This window comes from Equus quagga, chromosome 1 (genome assembly GCF_021613505.1).
Source record: "Equus quagga isolate Etosha38 chromosome 1, UCLA_HA_Equagga_1.0, whole genome shotgun sequence".
Lineage (NCBI taxonomy): Eukaryota > Metazoa > Chordata > Mammalia > Perissodactyla > Equidae > Equus > Equus quagga.
In genome coordinates, this window is record NC_060267.1 from 105,646,131 (window position 1) to 105,661,082 (window position 14,952).

A 14,952-nucleotide genomic window follows, 5' to 3' on the forward strand; every position below is an offset into this window, starting at 1 on the left:
AGAGCCATTACTGCCACTGTCCTTTTGGTTAAGGCCACCGAGAAAATCCTTGTGTATCCTTTTAACCATCTCTGTACCTCACGCAGTAGAAGCCCTCCTGAATTCCCACCACACTCAACACATTTCAGCCAGCCACCTCAGCTCCTGTGAAATCCTTTTGTTAACCACTCCTCCTGTAACTCTTTTACGCTCTAATAACTGTAACTCTGCCACTCTTCTCCCCTCTGCTACCAATGAGGCCCCTCAGGGCTTTTAACACTGATGTGTCACCTCCTGATGATCTGCAGGAAACTCCTATGAATAATGCTGCCTTGTCATGTTCACTGATGACAGGTGACAATGGTGAGTACTGTGCTGGGTGTGATGTTGCAACTCCCTTTGCTATTACTGAAGCAGCATCTTTACCTATGGCTACTTCGGCCCCTTATGCTGAATTGTACACTCTTATACTGGCTTGTACTTTAGCCAAGGGCAAAATTGCCAAGACTTATACTGACATGAGACACGCTTTCAGAGTAGGTCATGATTTTGGAATGTTGTGGAACTAACATGGCTCCCTTACTTCCAATGGAAATAAAATTTAAAATGGCCTCTATGTTCAGGATCTACTGAATGCTATAATTTTACCCGCTGTTTAGTTATTATTAAGATCCCCAGGAATTCTAAACTTGACTCTCTGGAAGCTAAGGGAAATCACCTTCCAATACCTCCGCAATTTATGCTGCCCTTAAAGGAACCAAGAGCAGCCAAGCCTCTGTCATGGTCCAAAGGGATATTTCCCCAAATGATAACTTAGAAAAAGCGGCTAGAGAAGCCCAACAATTGGCCTCAGAAGAGTAAAAACATGAGTGGAAATTGGAAATTCAACAATCGTTGGTTTGATAAAAAGAGAAAGCTCTGGTTCGGACCAAATTAACAACCCAGTCCTACCGGAGACTCTAAAATTCCCAGTCCTCACCACTGTACGTGCATCAAAATACGGCTCTACTGACAAAATGACAGCATTCATGAATCAACATTGGAGGACAAATATTAAGAAGAATGCGAAAAGTGCCTAATTCACTTGTCCCATTTGTCCAAAATACAACCCAGGCCAGCCTGTTGGTACTGCTCCCGGACACATCAAATGCCTAATGGACCATTTGAAGTTTGATAAATGCATCTCATACAACTTCCCCCATCTCGTGGATATAAACCTGTTTTAGTCATGGTCTGTACGTTTTCTCACTGGACTGAAGCCTCTCTTGCAGACAAGCTAACGCCTCTTCCATGGCTGAGATCCTTTTGGAAAAGATTATCCCTACCTGGGGAACTCCTCTCCAACTTCACAGTGATCAAAGAACCCATTTTATTGGTCAGGCGCTTCGACAAGTCTGTGCTAGTTGGCCTGTTTCACAACACTGTCACTGTGCTTATCACCCTCAATCCTCTAGTTTAGTGGAATGCACTAATGGCATTATTAAGACTCAACTGGCGAAATTTGCAGAGACCCTCCAAACACCCTGGTCCAAAGCACTGCCATTGGTCCTTCTAAACCTCAAATCCACCCCTCTGGAACTCATAAACTCTCCCCTTTGAGAGAGTCACAGGATGCCCAGTGCACTTGGCTCCTGCCTCTTTTGACCTACAGCTGATAAAAGGAGATATACTCCTATATCGCAAAGGCCTAACTGCTTCTATTAAAACTAACCACGTTTTGGTAGAGTGATCTTTCACAGTGCGCTCCAGGGAGACAGAGACCTTAAGCACTACACCTTGCAACCCAGGGATCTCATCTATTAGAAAAGACACCTCCAGGAGGATTCCCTTCAACCTCACTGGAAAGGCCCCTGTCAGGTACTGTTACTAACGCTTGTGCTGCCAAACTCCAGGAAACAGACTCTTGGATTCACGTGACACACCTACAGAAAGCACCAAGCCCTGACTGGACCTGCCCACCCATCATCAGGTGACCTGGAAGTAAAGATTTCCCAGAATTGAAGCAGACAACAGTGGATAGGACAGCTTTCCCAGATGTCCAGACCAGGCCCATTGGAAGTCTGCCAAACCTCTGATGATGACATAACGCTTCAGATGATCTCCAACGCCTATGATCTTGATAACACAGGGACTTTAAGGGAAATGCCTGCGAGCTCGCCCTCCTACCCCTCCTTGTCACTCAAATGTGACCTCAATAGGTTTCCAATCTGTACTCTCCCTCCAACATGGGACACGACACACAGGAAAGATCCTTCTAGACCTCAAGAAACAAAAGACCAATGAAACTGGAAAAACCTGACTAAATCAGTGATGCTTTCAGAGAACGATCTCAACCAAAAGGGGAAAATGTAAAAATTAATAAACAGAAACCTAATTTAAAATGGAGTTGGTAAGCCAGAAGGGGGCGCTCTCATGCCCTACAATGGCAGAGCCCAACAGAAAGGAGACAGACTTCCTCTTCTCGCTCAGCAAGAGCTCAGCCAATGAAAAGCCACCATACTTCAAACTCTCCATTCCTCCAAAGGTCTCTTTGTTTCCAATAGCCCTCCCGACTACCTCTTCTCCCCTTGATGCTTGGAACTTGCATGTGGCTCGCCATACTGGCTGTCTTTTCCTTTAAGATCAACCCAGCTAAAGATTACACTTCCCAGCCTCCTTTGCAACCAGGTGTGATCATGTGACTAGGTCTCAGCCAATGGGTTGTGAAAGGGAGCTAGGTGTGCAGCTCCCAGGGCACGCCCTTCTTGCTGGCTGGAACGTGCACGTGGAGGTGCAGGGGAGCCATCCCCGCTGGTAGCCAGGTGTCCACGACAGCACAGCAATGAGATGGTCCTTGACCACACGGAGCTGCCCTATCAGCCCTGGGTAGCTTGGACTGTCAGGAGAGAGAAATAAACGTGGGTCTTAAGTCACTGTAGTCTGCCCTTAGTGAACCTGGAATGCTAACACAGGAGACTACCAAAACGGCAAAAAGAGTAAAAAGAGGTTGACACTGGCAAGCAGATCTGCCAGAAGAAGGAACAGGAAGTTGGGTAGTAAGGCTTCTGTACTAGTTTATTCGAATTCTTATAACATTCAATGTTTGACAAACTGAATAACAATGGTCTTAGCAATTAACGCCGAGAAAAACATCAAGACTCAGCTCTTTACAAAGTCAGACCAACAGCCACCCACAGTACATGATTTCAAGAGCCTGGACACACACGTGGCCCCCCTACACCGCCTTTCAGCTCAGGCACAACCTTCAGAAGGCCTGTGTTAAACACAAATATATTACCTGGAGACACAAGTCTCTGAGGAAGCCACTTTATATCTACGACTTTTGGGGTGTGTGGTTTTCAAGCACTGTTTTATTCAAATCTATTCTTAAAGCGCTTTAAGAAGTGGTGGGCACAAGTGAGGTTCTCAAACTCGGGAGACAGCTGAGCAAGTTCATAAACAATCTTCAGCAAGTAAATGCAAAACAGGGTTTAACTCATCTTACGATTAGGGGAGCGAAAAGGCTTTGACCAGTTGGACTCCAGAAAACTAAACTGCTTCACACCCACCCTCTATATTCTCCCCCAAAAAGTGACAGAGATTTATAGCACTTTTCTCCCTAAAGAAACAAAAACAAGACAGAGAAAGGGGAAGTGTCTTGACTCAAAGCAATAGTAAAAATAGAGCCAGGCTCCCCAAACAAATGAGCAGCCAGGGCATTCGCGGAGGCAGAAACAGACTTTAATCTTGGCAAGGCCAAAGGGGAGAGAAAAGAGGGCTGGGGAACAAAGGCAGGCTGTCACAGCCCCAGAGGTCAGGCCGTGGACAGGGAAGCAGGGAGTGAGCAAAGCTGGAGGCAGAGAGAGGCTGACAGGGGACACACCACTGTTTCCTGGAAGCCCGACACTGCACTCAGGAAGTTCCCATGAGAAAGCTAAGAATGAGGCTTGTGTGCTCCATCCACCTCCACCCTAGCCGACCTGCACCCTTGGGGAAGTCCCCTAGCCAGTCTTGCCCTCAGTGTCCTCAGGCGGAGAGGGGGCTCCTGACAGCACGTGCCTCGAGGGGCTGCGGAGAGCCTGCGCCTGGCTGGTCAAAAGTGCCCCGTCAGTGTTTGCTGACCACAGGGTCACACTGCCCCCACTGCAGCTCTGGAGTCTGGCACCGCACTCTGTGTTCTCCTCAAACTGTCAAGAATTGTTTGAGATGACTCAGCAGTCAGGTTCTGACGTCAATGGCAAGTTGGCATGTCCACCCGGAGGCCTGTGTCTCAATCCCCCAGACTTCTCTGCTTTCAGGCCTCAGGGCACCGCAGCCTCTCAGGCCCTGCGGCCCCTCCCCAGTATGTCCCCTCCCCAGGGCGCACTGGCCAGCCAGCATCTGACCGCACTCCTCCACCCAGCGGCTTCTCCTCTCCCCAGGCCCCCTCCCTCCCCACCTCCTTTTGAACTCATTAAGAGCTTATCCTTAATTCCCTTAAACCTTGAAAGAGGGGCCGCCCTGTGGCCGAGAGGTTCGGCCCAGGATTTCACTGGTTCGGATCCTGGGTGCGGACATGGCACCACTCATCAGGCCATGCTGAGGTGGCGTCCCACATGCCACAACTAGAAGGACCCACAACTAAAAATATACAACTATGTACTGAGAGGCTTTGGGGAGAAGAAGAAGAAGAAAAAAAGAAGATTGGCAACAGATGTTAGCTCAGCTGCCAATTCTAAAACAAACCACACAACATGAAAAGCACGCGAGGGCAGGTTCACCCCCCAGTAGTTCCTCGGCGTCCCCCGCGGGCCAGGCTCTGGGAAGGCAGAGGAGCCAGAGCCAGGCCACATGCAGTGAAACTGGGTGGGTGGCGGTCACAGCAACCGGAGAATCACCAGCGGGTGGGCCACAGCAGGTCCAGAGGAGGCTCTGTGCTCAGAGCACAAAGCACAGAGTCACGCAGCCACCTCCGCTGGACAAAGGCCCAGGGAAAGGCAGGGCCTGCCGGGTGGCACAAGCGAGCACTGAGGCTCCACTTCCCAGTCAACCGCCCAGCCCTTGGCTGACCCAAAAGAGGACCTGGCCCTGGGGGGGATGGGACGCAAGGAGAGGGATGCTGTCTGACAGGACCAGGCGGAACCCTCTTGGACGGAAGGGCTGGTAGGGCAGACAGGGATCTCAGGAGGTTCCAAAGGAGTGGGGAGGCTGGGCTGAACAGAACACCCCCCAACCCCGTCTGAGGAGGATGGTGGGCTTGGGGAGGCCGGCCAGACAGGGCGGAGATGGCAGATGTCTTGAGATGTGCCCACTCTTGGGGGCCGGGGGTCAGCCAGTGCAGAAAGGAGCCGGCTAGAGTCTCCTCATGGAATCACCCCCAGGGGGAGCAGGATCTTCACCACAACCTGCCCCCAGACGGGACTCCTGCCCCCAGAGGAACTCTCCTTTATCCAGTGAGACCTGCTGTGCCACAGCCCTGTGTCCCCAGTACGTGGCTAAAGGGCGGGAGATGGTCCTGCTGCCCCACTGGCCTCCCACGCCCCCACGCTCCCATGTCCCCAGCGTGGTCTGCCCCCATGGTGTCCCTGAAAGCCCGGGTGGGGTGCAGCTCTAGATCCTCCCGGGCAGGGCCACTCCAATGCCCCCTGCTGTCCCGACTTGTCTCTGAGGGTGGAAGTCTCTAAGCCCCCATCCCTCAGCTCCTTGCTCTGGACCCCACCACCTCTCCTCCTGGAAGCTCTCCTCCTGGAAGCTCTCCTCCTGGAAGCCCTCCCTGATTCCACAAGGCCTGAGGTACATCAGGCAGGTGCTCAACCCGGGTCTGTTGGTTCAGCCACATTATTCCCAGCTCAGAAACCCAGAGAGGATGGCTCCAGGCCCGCACAGGGTCTTCTGCAGCCTCCGGGGTTCTCAGCACCCTGCTCACTAACTCCCACACCAGCTCTACTAGTCCGTTCCCTGGGCTCTTCAGGGCTTTTGCACATGCTGTTCCCTCTCCCCTGGGCTCTCTTATCCCAGCTCTTCTTTCCACTCCTCCAATTTCCCCTCCTCACACTGGCCTTCTCCGACCACCGAGTTCTAGGAGACTTCCCTACCTGCTCACTCTATCCCATTATTGTTACTTGTTTTCCTGTGTCTTCATAAAACTATGCTCTCCAGGACAGAAAGGACCTGTCACTTTGCTGCCACCATAGTCCAGAACCTAGGACAGCCCCAGGTACTGGGCAGGTGCTCAGAAGTACCTGCTAAAAGACTAGCTCACTGGCTCACACTGAAGGGGTCTCTGTGGGGACGTGAGGAGGGGTGGGGGACCCAGGTGAGGGTGACCAGGCCCCTCCTCCCCCCACCTCCTGCTGAGCACCGGCTGACACCAGGTGCTTGGTGTGTTCCACTTCTTCAACAGCCTCCCTTCAAGGAAGGGGGGTATTATTGCCTGCTAAATGCATTCCCAGCATGATCGTATTCTCTCTTAGGAGGGTTATTTGGTAATATTGATACTGACATCAATCCAAACTTAAAATTGGGCCTGGCCCTGTGGCCAAGTAAAGTTCTGCGTGCTCCACTTTGGCAGCCCGGTTCCCGGGTTCAGATCCCAGGTGCACACCTACTCTACTCACCAGCCATGCTGTGGAGGCATCCCACATACAAAAAAATAGAGGAGGATTGGCACAGATGTTAGCCTAGGGCTAATCTTCCTCAAGCAAAAAAGAGGAGGATTGGCAGCAGATGTTAGCTCAGAGTGAATCTTCCTCAGGAAAAAAAAACAACTTAAAATACATAAACCTTCAACCCAACCATTCCAACACTGCAAAGTCATCCCACAGCTAGACTCACATGTGTGCAAACAGGGCATGTATGTCCTAGGGTGTTACCACGACCCTGTATACAAGAGAAAACTGCTAGGAGCAACTGAAGCACTGATCAGTGCGGGTGCGGTGCATGGATCATGGTGCATCTGTCAAAGGAATACAACGTAGCTGTTGAAAGACTGTGCCGGTGTGAAGCAGCCTGCGATCTCGATGGCTGGGGAGGAAAAGTCCACAACTGAGTGCATGGGGCGCTCCGATCTGTACTAAAAAAGGTTGTAGATACATCTGTATGCTTGCCCACATGCAGAAAATTTCTAGTAAGATAGACAAGCACTTGTTAATAGTGGTTATTTCTTGAGATGTAAAATTGGGAAATAGGATGAGGAAGTCAATAATTTTTCCTATAGACTTTTTTGAATTTTTATATTATAGCTTTTTAAAAAAATTATAATTTACTTATTTTTAGAATAGAGAATCAAAATTTAAATGGTACAAAAGGACTTATAGCAAAGTCTCTCTCCAACATCTTGGTCCCTAGCCACCCAATTCCTCTCCCCAGAGGGAACCACTGTTACTAATTTCCTAGCTGGACAGTAAACTCTTTCATTCAAATTTTTTTGTAAGATTGAAGAAGCTTAAGGCCAGAGAGTGCAGCTCATGCTGAAACACGCTCGGGGGCCGGCCACGGGGCCACCTCAGTTACTCACAGTTCAGGACGATCTGGGCAGCACGGTAGAGCTCCAGGTGGCACAGGAGGTCCACCAGCTGCTGGACGGTGGCCTGCCGCATCCCCCACCACCACAGCACCTCCCGGGTGATGCTCACGCCCTGCACCCGCTCCATCGACTTGATCTTCCGCAGCTGGGTCAGATCTGTGATCACGTAGGAGGCTGGAGGGTGAGCAAGAGGATCTGCTTAGAGTCAGACAGGCAGTCCCTCCACGAGAGGGCCACCACGCTGGCCGGGCTTTGTCCAGAACATCTTCTCCACCCGCCCCCTCCCCATTCCCGTAATTCCACCATCAGCTGGGGTCCACGGGCAGCCCAAGTTATAATGCTGACTCCATTTAACAGCCACAGGGACCAGCGCATTAACACTTGAACATAAACATCAACTTCACTGCCCCCCCAAGACTTAAGAGAAAGACCACTGGATGAGAGGGTCGGGGCCTGGAGCTCTAGCTGCTCGTTTGCTATGGGCAAGTAACTTCATCAGTGGGAGCCTCGGTTCCCTCGACTGTAACGGGGTGGGAGGGGCAAGGGGGGTTAGTAGGACTTTGCCTGCCTCCCCTTCTGGCATAGAAGCCCTGTGGAGGCAGGCACTTTTATCTGTCCCGTTCACTGTTAGATCCCCAGAACAGAGAACAGTGCCTGGCACAGAATGGGGGCAGGACCAGGGTAAGGCAAGGGAGGCACCCAGAGGAGAAAATTTAAGGAGGTGTTCACTCTCAGGGCTGATCCTTCACTCGCAGCAGCTGGAGGGTAGATGCCTCCTTAAATTTTGCCCTGGGGATCTCACCCTCCTCACCCACCGGCAGGGGGAACTCAATGAACAAATGAATGAACCCCTGGCCCCATATCCTCACAGAGCTGTTGGAAGGATCAAGAGAGCCCGCAGATCTGACAGCACTGTGCCTACTCTGAAGCAGTGTACAAGATTTGCAGGGGGCTACGGTGGGCAATACTAAAAGTAATACATTCCTGTTTTCATTTTTTATTATAAAATGAATGGTTGTTTAGGAAAGAAAACTTGGAAAATATAGGGGAAAAAACTAAGAAAACAAGTTACACATGTGCCACTCAGGTCCTTGCCCTTTGCAAAACTGCCCACTCAACACTCACACAGGGCTGGTTCTGGAGGCAGCTGCTGAAGCTCCAGTTAGATTAGCTTCCTGCTTTGCCTATTAACCTGACACCATAAGCACTTCCTGAGTTGTCACAAGCTCTTCATACACCGCGATTTGAAATGGTCACCTAGTACCCCGCTGAGTTTACTGAAGTGAGGGAGGCATCCTTTTTTTTTTAGTTAGTAATAAAAAAATCACGCTTCAGTTCCAGGATTTCAGAAATCATGGAGCAGGAATCTATGTGAACATCAAGTCATTCATTCATTCAGCAAAATATTAGTGAGCAACACTGTGCTCCAGGCCTGTGACAACCTCTAGAGATGCCGTGGTGAGTAAACCAGAAGCCCATGGGGCTTTTGTGTTTGAAAAATACAAAAGTAAGTGAACTGAGTGGGGAAGAGGAGGCAAGAGATGAAGCCCAGGGCCATATAACGAGGGGCCTTGAACGCCGGGCTGCCGGGTTTGGACTTGATCCTAAGAGCCACGGACAGGACAGGCCTCAGAGCCAGGGAGTGACGTGATGGCGTTGCATAATCGCCTCCCCTCTGGAGGAATGGGGAAGGTTGTGACAGCTCTGCGGAGAGAAAGCCTCTGGGAGAAGTGCTGGTTAGGGATGGAAAGTTCTGGAGTTGCAGCTTTAGTCACTGGAAACCCCGGGCCAAACTCCTGGTCAGTGGGAAGTGATGTCAGCAGGGTCAGCGGCCGCTTCCAACAGCAAAGAGAAAGGAGTGGAGGGAAGGGGAAGGAACACCTCCCGCAACCCCTTCCGGCACACGAACCTGTCCTTCACAGCATCCCTCCCACTCTCCAGAGGCCGCGGGACGAGGGCCACACTTCCCTCACAGGCGACACCGAGAAACAGGAAGTGAACTCTGAGGTGCCTCGCAATTTGGACATTTTAGCTCCATGAAAGTGACAAATCTTAAGGTCACGACCAGTGAGCACTTAACCAGATACTTAAAACAGGCTCAAGACAGGCTAAAGCTCTTGTGGGGGTGAGTCACCACCCAGGGCCCTGCCAAGTCCGCGGCTCTTTTCCCAACACGCACGAGTGATACCCAGTCATAACGGAACATCTGGAAAACGGGAGAAAATCAAAGTGCCTGAGAAAAGCACTGGTTACACTTCCGCTTCTAATCGTCTAGACTTTTCTATGCTTAGGACAGTGCAACAGTGGTTCAGCCTGGGTTCAAACCCTATCTCTGCTACTTCCTTGTTGTGTGCTCGGGGAAGGCCCTCTCCCTGTGCCTCAGTTTCCTCATCTGCAAACTAGGATAACAGCAGCACCTGCCTCGAGGCTGCCGTGAGGATCAGATTAGCTGCACACACAGCCGCACTTGGAAGAGTGCTCGGAACACAGTAAATGGGATATTCACGGTAGGGTAGTTGGCCCACCGTCTACACTCTCTGAAAACCTGCTTTCATCCCGCCAGGTCTCAGTTCCTGAATCCTGCAGGGGTTCACCTACCGAAGTAGAAAACCCTGCCCGTCTTCAAAGCCCTCTGGAGCAGACACAGCCCGGCCTCCCAAAAGGACCCGCCCGAGGGTCACATGCCCCTTATCTGGACCAAACAGAGTCCTCCCTGGTTGAGAGAAGGGGAAAGTGCTCCTGCCCCTAAGCCTCTCAGCACTCCCCCCACTTTACAGTTGAGGAAACTAAAGGCTCAGAGGGAGGCAGTCACTTGTCCGAAGTCACACAGCTGGGCAGGGACAAAGCAGGGCTATGCACAAAGGCTGGCACATGCATGAGTGAGCAAGATAGGGAGCAGTCCCATCAAGGAACCCCTGCCCTGGGCCCCTCGGAAGACACCTGGGTGGGTGACGGTGTAGGAAGCCTTTTTTCCCCCAAAGGCAAAAATGGATGCAGCTGCAATCATAGGGAAATGAACAGGAGGCAGCCACGCCATCTGCCAACAATTGTCAAATCCAAAGAGCATGCATGTTTGTGGCTGTGTGATTCTCTGAATCACTTCAAGGATCTTCTCACCCCTACCCCCCAGCACCACAATCAGCCCTAAGGGACTCTCTTTTCTAAAGTGACTCAGAGAAGCAGAGACTCTTTAGGACTGGAAGCATAACCACAATCACTTGTTCTGCTGAAGAGGAAACCAGAGAGTGCTTTGACTTGGCAAGGAGTAGCTAAGTAGGGGGCATGGCTGGCTCCCAGCCCAGTGACCCCTGATCCAACATAGAGAGCTGGCTGACCATGGGCTCAAAGCATCTCTGTGGGGCGAGAATGTGGGATGTGGGATGACCCACACCCTCACCATTCCTACATTCTTGAGCTCATCCTTCACCCGACTGATCAGGGAGTATCTGCCCACTGGCCAGGTGCTGACCTAGGCTCTGAGAATACAGGAGTGAACTAGACAGGTGAGGTCCATGCCCTCACGGCGCTTACGTCCTACAGAGAGACACAGACATAAGCAAGGAACAAGGTGACGTCCAAGCAGGGTAAGTGGAATGAAGGAAACAGGACACAGTGATGGGGTAGAGTAACGGGGCAGGGCAGGCTTCTCAAACTAGGTGACGCCCCCAAAAGATGTCAGTGTCCTAAAACCCAAAGCCTGTGAATATGGTACCTCATGCGACAAAAGGGACTTTGCAGAGGGGATTAAGTTAAGGGTCTGGAGAGGAGGGTACCCTGGATTATCTCAGTGGGCCCAATGTAGTCACAAGGGTCCGTATAAGAGGGAGGCAGGAGTGTCAGAAGAGAACATATCATGACAGAAGCAGAGGTCAGAGAGAAAGAGTTGAAGACGCTATGCTGTTGGCTTTAAAAGTGGGGAGGGGGCCACGAGCCCGGGATGCAGATGGCCTCCAGAAGCTGGTAAAGGCAAGGAAACGGATTCTCCCCGGAGCCTCCAGGAGTGCAGCCCTGCCAAGACCTCAGTCTTAGGACTTCTGACTCCAGAATTGTAACACAATAAATCTGTGCTATTTTTAAGACACTAAATCTATGACTATTTTTTCTAGCAGCAAGAGGAAACTAATACAGACTAGAAAGCCAGCCATGGGGAACACAGGGGGAAGAATGTCCCAGGCAGAGGGAATAGCAAGTGCAAAGGCCCTGAGTCTGGACCAAGGAGGCTAAGTGTGAGCTGGCGCAGGGTGAGCAAGAAGGCGTCTGGGAGGAGAGGAGGTCAGAGGTCAGTGGGGGTCAGGTGGTGCCAGATCCTGGTGAGGAGTTGGGACTATATCCTCAACCACCAGAGGAAGCTGCTGAGGACTTTGACCAATTCTGGTGTCTCCAGGGCCTAAAAAGGCCAGAGGTATTCTCCAAAGAGGATGTACAAAGGGCCAATAAGCACATGCAAAGATGCTCAACATCATTAGTCACAGGAACATACCAATCAAAGCCACAGTGAGATACTCCTTCACACGTGCTCCGATGGCTAGAATCAAAAAGACAGATGACAAGAAGTGTTGGGGGGAATGCGGAGAAATCGGAACCCTCATACACTGCTGGTGGGAATGTAAAACGGTGCAGCCAGTTTGGGAAACAGTCTGGCAGCTCCTCACAATTTTGAACGTGGAGTTGCCACATGACTCAGTAATTCCACTCCTAGGTGTCCACCCACGGGAAACGAGAACCTATGTCCACACAAAAACTGGCACACGGATGTGCACAGGAGCATTGTTCATAACAGCCAGAAGTGGAAAGAACCCAAATGTCCATCAACTGGTGAATGGGTAAATGAAATGTGGTACATCCACACAATGGAATATTATTCAGCCATAAAAAGACATTAAGCACTGACACATGCTACAACATGGACAAGCCCTGAAAACACGCTAAATGCAGTCAGTCAGCACGAGTGAGCACATATTGAATGATTCCGTCTGATTGATTCCGAATGATTCCGAAAATGGGAGGTGTGTGTGGGAGTGTTGAGGGTGACGGTTAAGGGCTGGGGGTTTCTTTTTGGGGTAATGAACATGTTCTAAGACCGACTGTGGAGATGGATGCACAACTCCGCATATACTAAATGCTATTGAATTGTATACTTTCAATGGGTGAATTATATGGTATGCGAGTTATATCTCAATAAAGCTGTTAAAAAAAAAAGTCCTAAGTGTGCTCTCTAAATGAATATTCTAGGAGCAGAAGTTGTTCTGACATTCACAATTGAGGCCAACACGGAAAAAACTGCTGGGAGTCTCTTACACAAAGTTTGTCCGCTGCCCAGGAAACATTAAAAGTAGGTAAACCACATTGAATCACAGAGCAAAGGAACACAGTGTAGTCTAGAAAATCAGGTGGTAACAGATGCCCTCAGAGGTACCCTGACATGTCATCAGTGACTCCAGGGGGAGGACCAGGAGGCTGGGGACCAGCGAGAGGAAAGCGATTTACCTTCCTCTCTATCTCGAGTGTATTATTTACCTCACCTAACCTAGCGCATTTGGTACTTTCTCCATTAAAAATAGTTAATAAAAATACATACTGAAAATAAAAACCTAAATCTATGTTGCTAAAGAACATTGCTTGGCAGGAAGAAATAACTGTGATATATTCTAAGGGGAAAAAGCAGACTATTAGAATGTACAAAATGACATGATTTTTGAAAAATATATACAGATAAGTAAATACGTTTTGGAAAAAAGACGAGAAGGCATAAAACACCTCTGCCGACACACAGTCAGAAGCCAATAAATGTTAGCTGCTGCCATTGAGGTTATTATTATTGATATCCAAATAGAAATAAAGCTTATCCCTGAGGAGTGGCATTTGAGCTCATCTATGTGTGTTTCCTACAGTATTTTGCAGTAAGCATGCACTTTTTTTGTTACTGGTGTAAAACGGGGTTTCTGAACCTCCACACTACTGACACGTTGGGCCGGAAAATTTTTTGTGGCGGGGGCTGTCCTGTGCATTTTAGGATGCTTAGCGACATCCCTGGCCTCTACCCATTGCATCTTCCAAGGTGTGACAACCAAAAACGTCTCCAGACATTGGCAAATGTTCCCAAGGGGGTGAAATCACCCTGGCAGAGAACCACTAGGTTAAAATACGTATTATTTGCTCAAACTGGATGGATAACACCAACATTGTTCATTTCATTATCATTCTTTCAACTGTACATACATGTTAAATACTCTTGTATAAATGATATATATCATAATCTAAATTTTAAAGAAAATATAGATACTATTTAAGAAATAAAGTGGCACCAGTTACACTGACTTAAAACAAAGAACGATCATTGTTAACACTTCCTTCTTACAAGAATCTCTGACACTTAGGTATCAGGTGCTTTTTATACAATTTTCATTCCTCACAACCACCTTCAATTTACAGATTAAGAAAGTGAGGCTCGGAGAGGTTAAGCAACTCGCCCAAAGTCACCAGCTGGGAGGTGGCGGAGCCTGAAAGGCAGAGAACCACCCGCGCAAAGCCTCCCCCTAGATGCCATGCCCTCTCAGCCAATTATCAGGCGCAAACAAACAAACAAAGCACACCGAGGAGTTACAATGTCCCGGCGGAGCCAGATGCCAGGGTTTAAATCCCACTTTGTCACTTAGTAACGCCATGCCCGCGGCAAGTTACTCTACCTCTAAACCCGTTTCCTCGTCTGTAAGATGGGGTAAGAGGAACAGCACTTTATAGGCTGTGATGGGAATCAAATGAGACAATCTGTGTCAAGTGCAGACATCAGGGCCTGACACACAGTAAAAACAGGGTAACTGCTGACAGCGATTATTATAAACTTGACCGTAAACAGCCAAGTCCAGCCGGTCATTACTTAGCGACAGACTAAGAGCAGAAATCTTCAAAGATCACGCACCACCTTCCCGATGACCGATCGCACTGGGGTCCAGAGGGGGCAGCGGCCTGCCCGAGGGCACACAGCGAGGCCCGGGTCCAGACGGGCGGCGCATAGAACTCCTCGGATGAGGACCCGTTTAAAGAGGCGGGGAGGGGGCTTAGAGGACGGGCTCCGGCGGGATCGCTGGCGGGGCCACTCACCGAAATGCATCCAGTCCCACTCGCTGAGCGTGTCCATGTTGCGGCACAGGTCGTCCACCACCCAGGAGGGCAGCTGGTAGATGTAGCAGGACATGGCGGGGCTGCGACCGCCGGCGGACAGGCATGCGAGCGACTGAATCAGACGCGGCGAGGACCCGGCTCCTCTACCCGGGCGGGGGCGGGGCCGGCCGGTCCCACCCAGCGCGGCCGCGGGGCAGTGGGTGGGGCGGGCGCCGGGCACGACTGCCCCCCGGTGGCCGCGGGGGACGCGACGCTGCCCGCCCGACTGGACCCAGGCGGCTGGGAAACCAAAAGGATCGGAGCTGGGAAGGGAAACTGAGGCCCAGGGCGCGCGGTAACACGTTTAAGGTCACACGCGAATTCAGTGG

General features: G+C 50.5%; 1 protein-coding gene across 2 annotated transcripts in view; it reads right to left on the minus strand.

Annotated features, from left to right (window-relative positions):
* IRAK2 (interleukin 1 receptor associated kinase 2) overlaps positions 1 to 14,706 on the minus strand; it is a 63,858-nt gene extending 49,152 nt beyond the window's left edge. Inside the window, exons 1-2 of one of the 2 annotated variants that reach the window (XM_046663811.1) lie at positions 14,564 to 14,706; positions 7,454 to 7,636 (exon numbers count right to left, since the gene is read on the minus strand). In XM_046663811.1, coding sequence (XP_046519767.1) covers positions 7,454 to 7,636; positions 14,564 to 14,657 — 277 coding nt within the window. In that variant the 5' untranslated portion in view covers positions 14,658 to 14,706. Of the gene's footprint in view, positions 1 to 7,453; positions 7,658 to 14,563 lie in introns of both variants that reach the window. The other variant, XM_046663802.1, reaches the window with a different exon arrangement.
* Between the last annotated feature and the right edge of the window lie 246 nt (positions 14,707 to 14,952).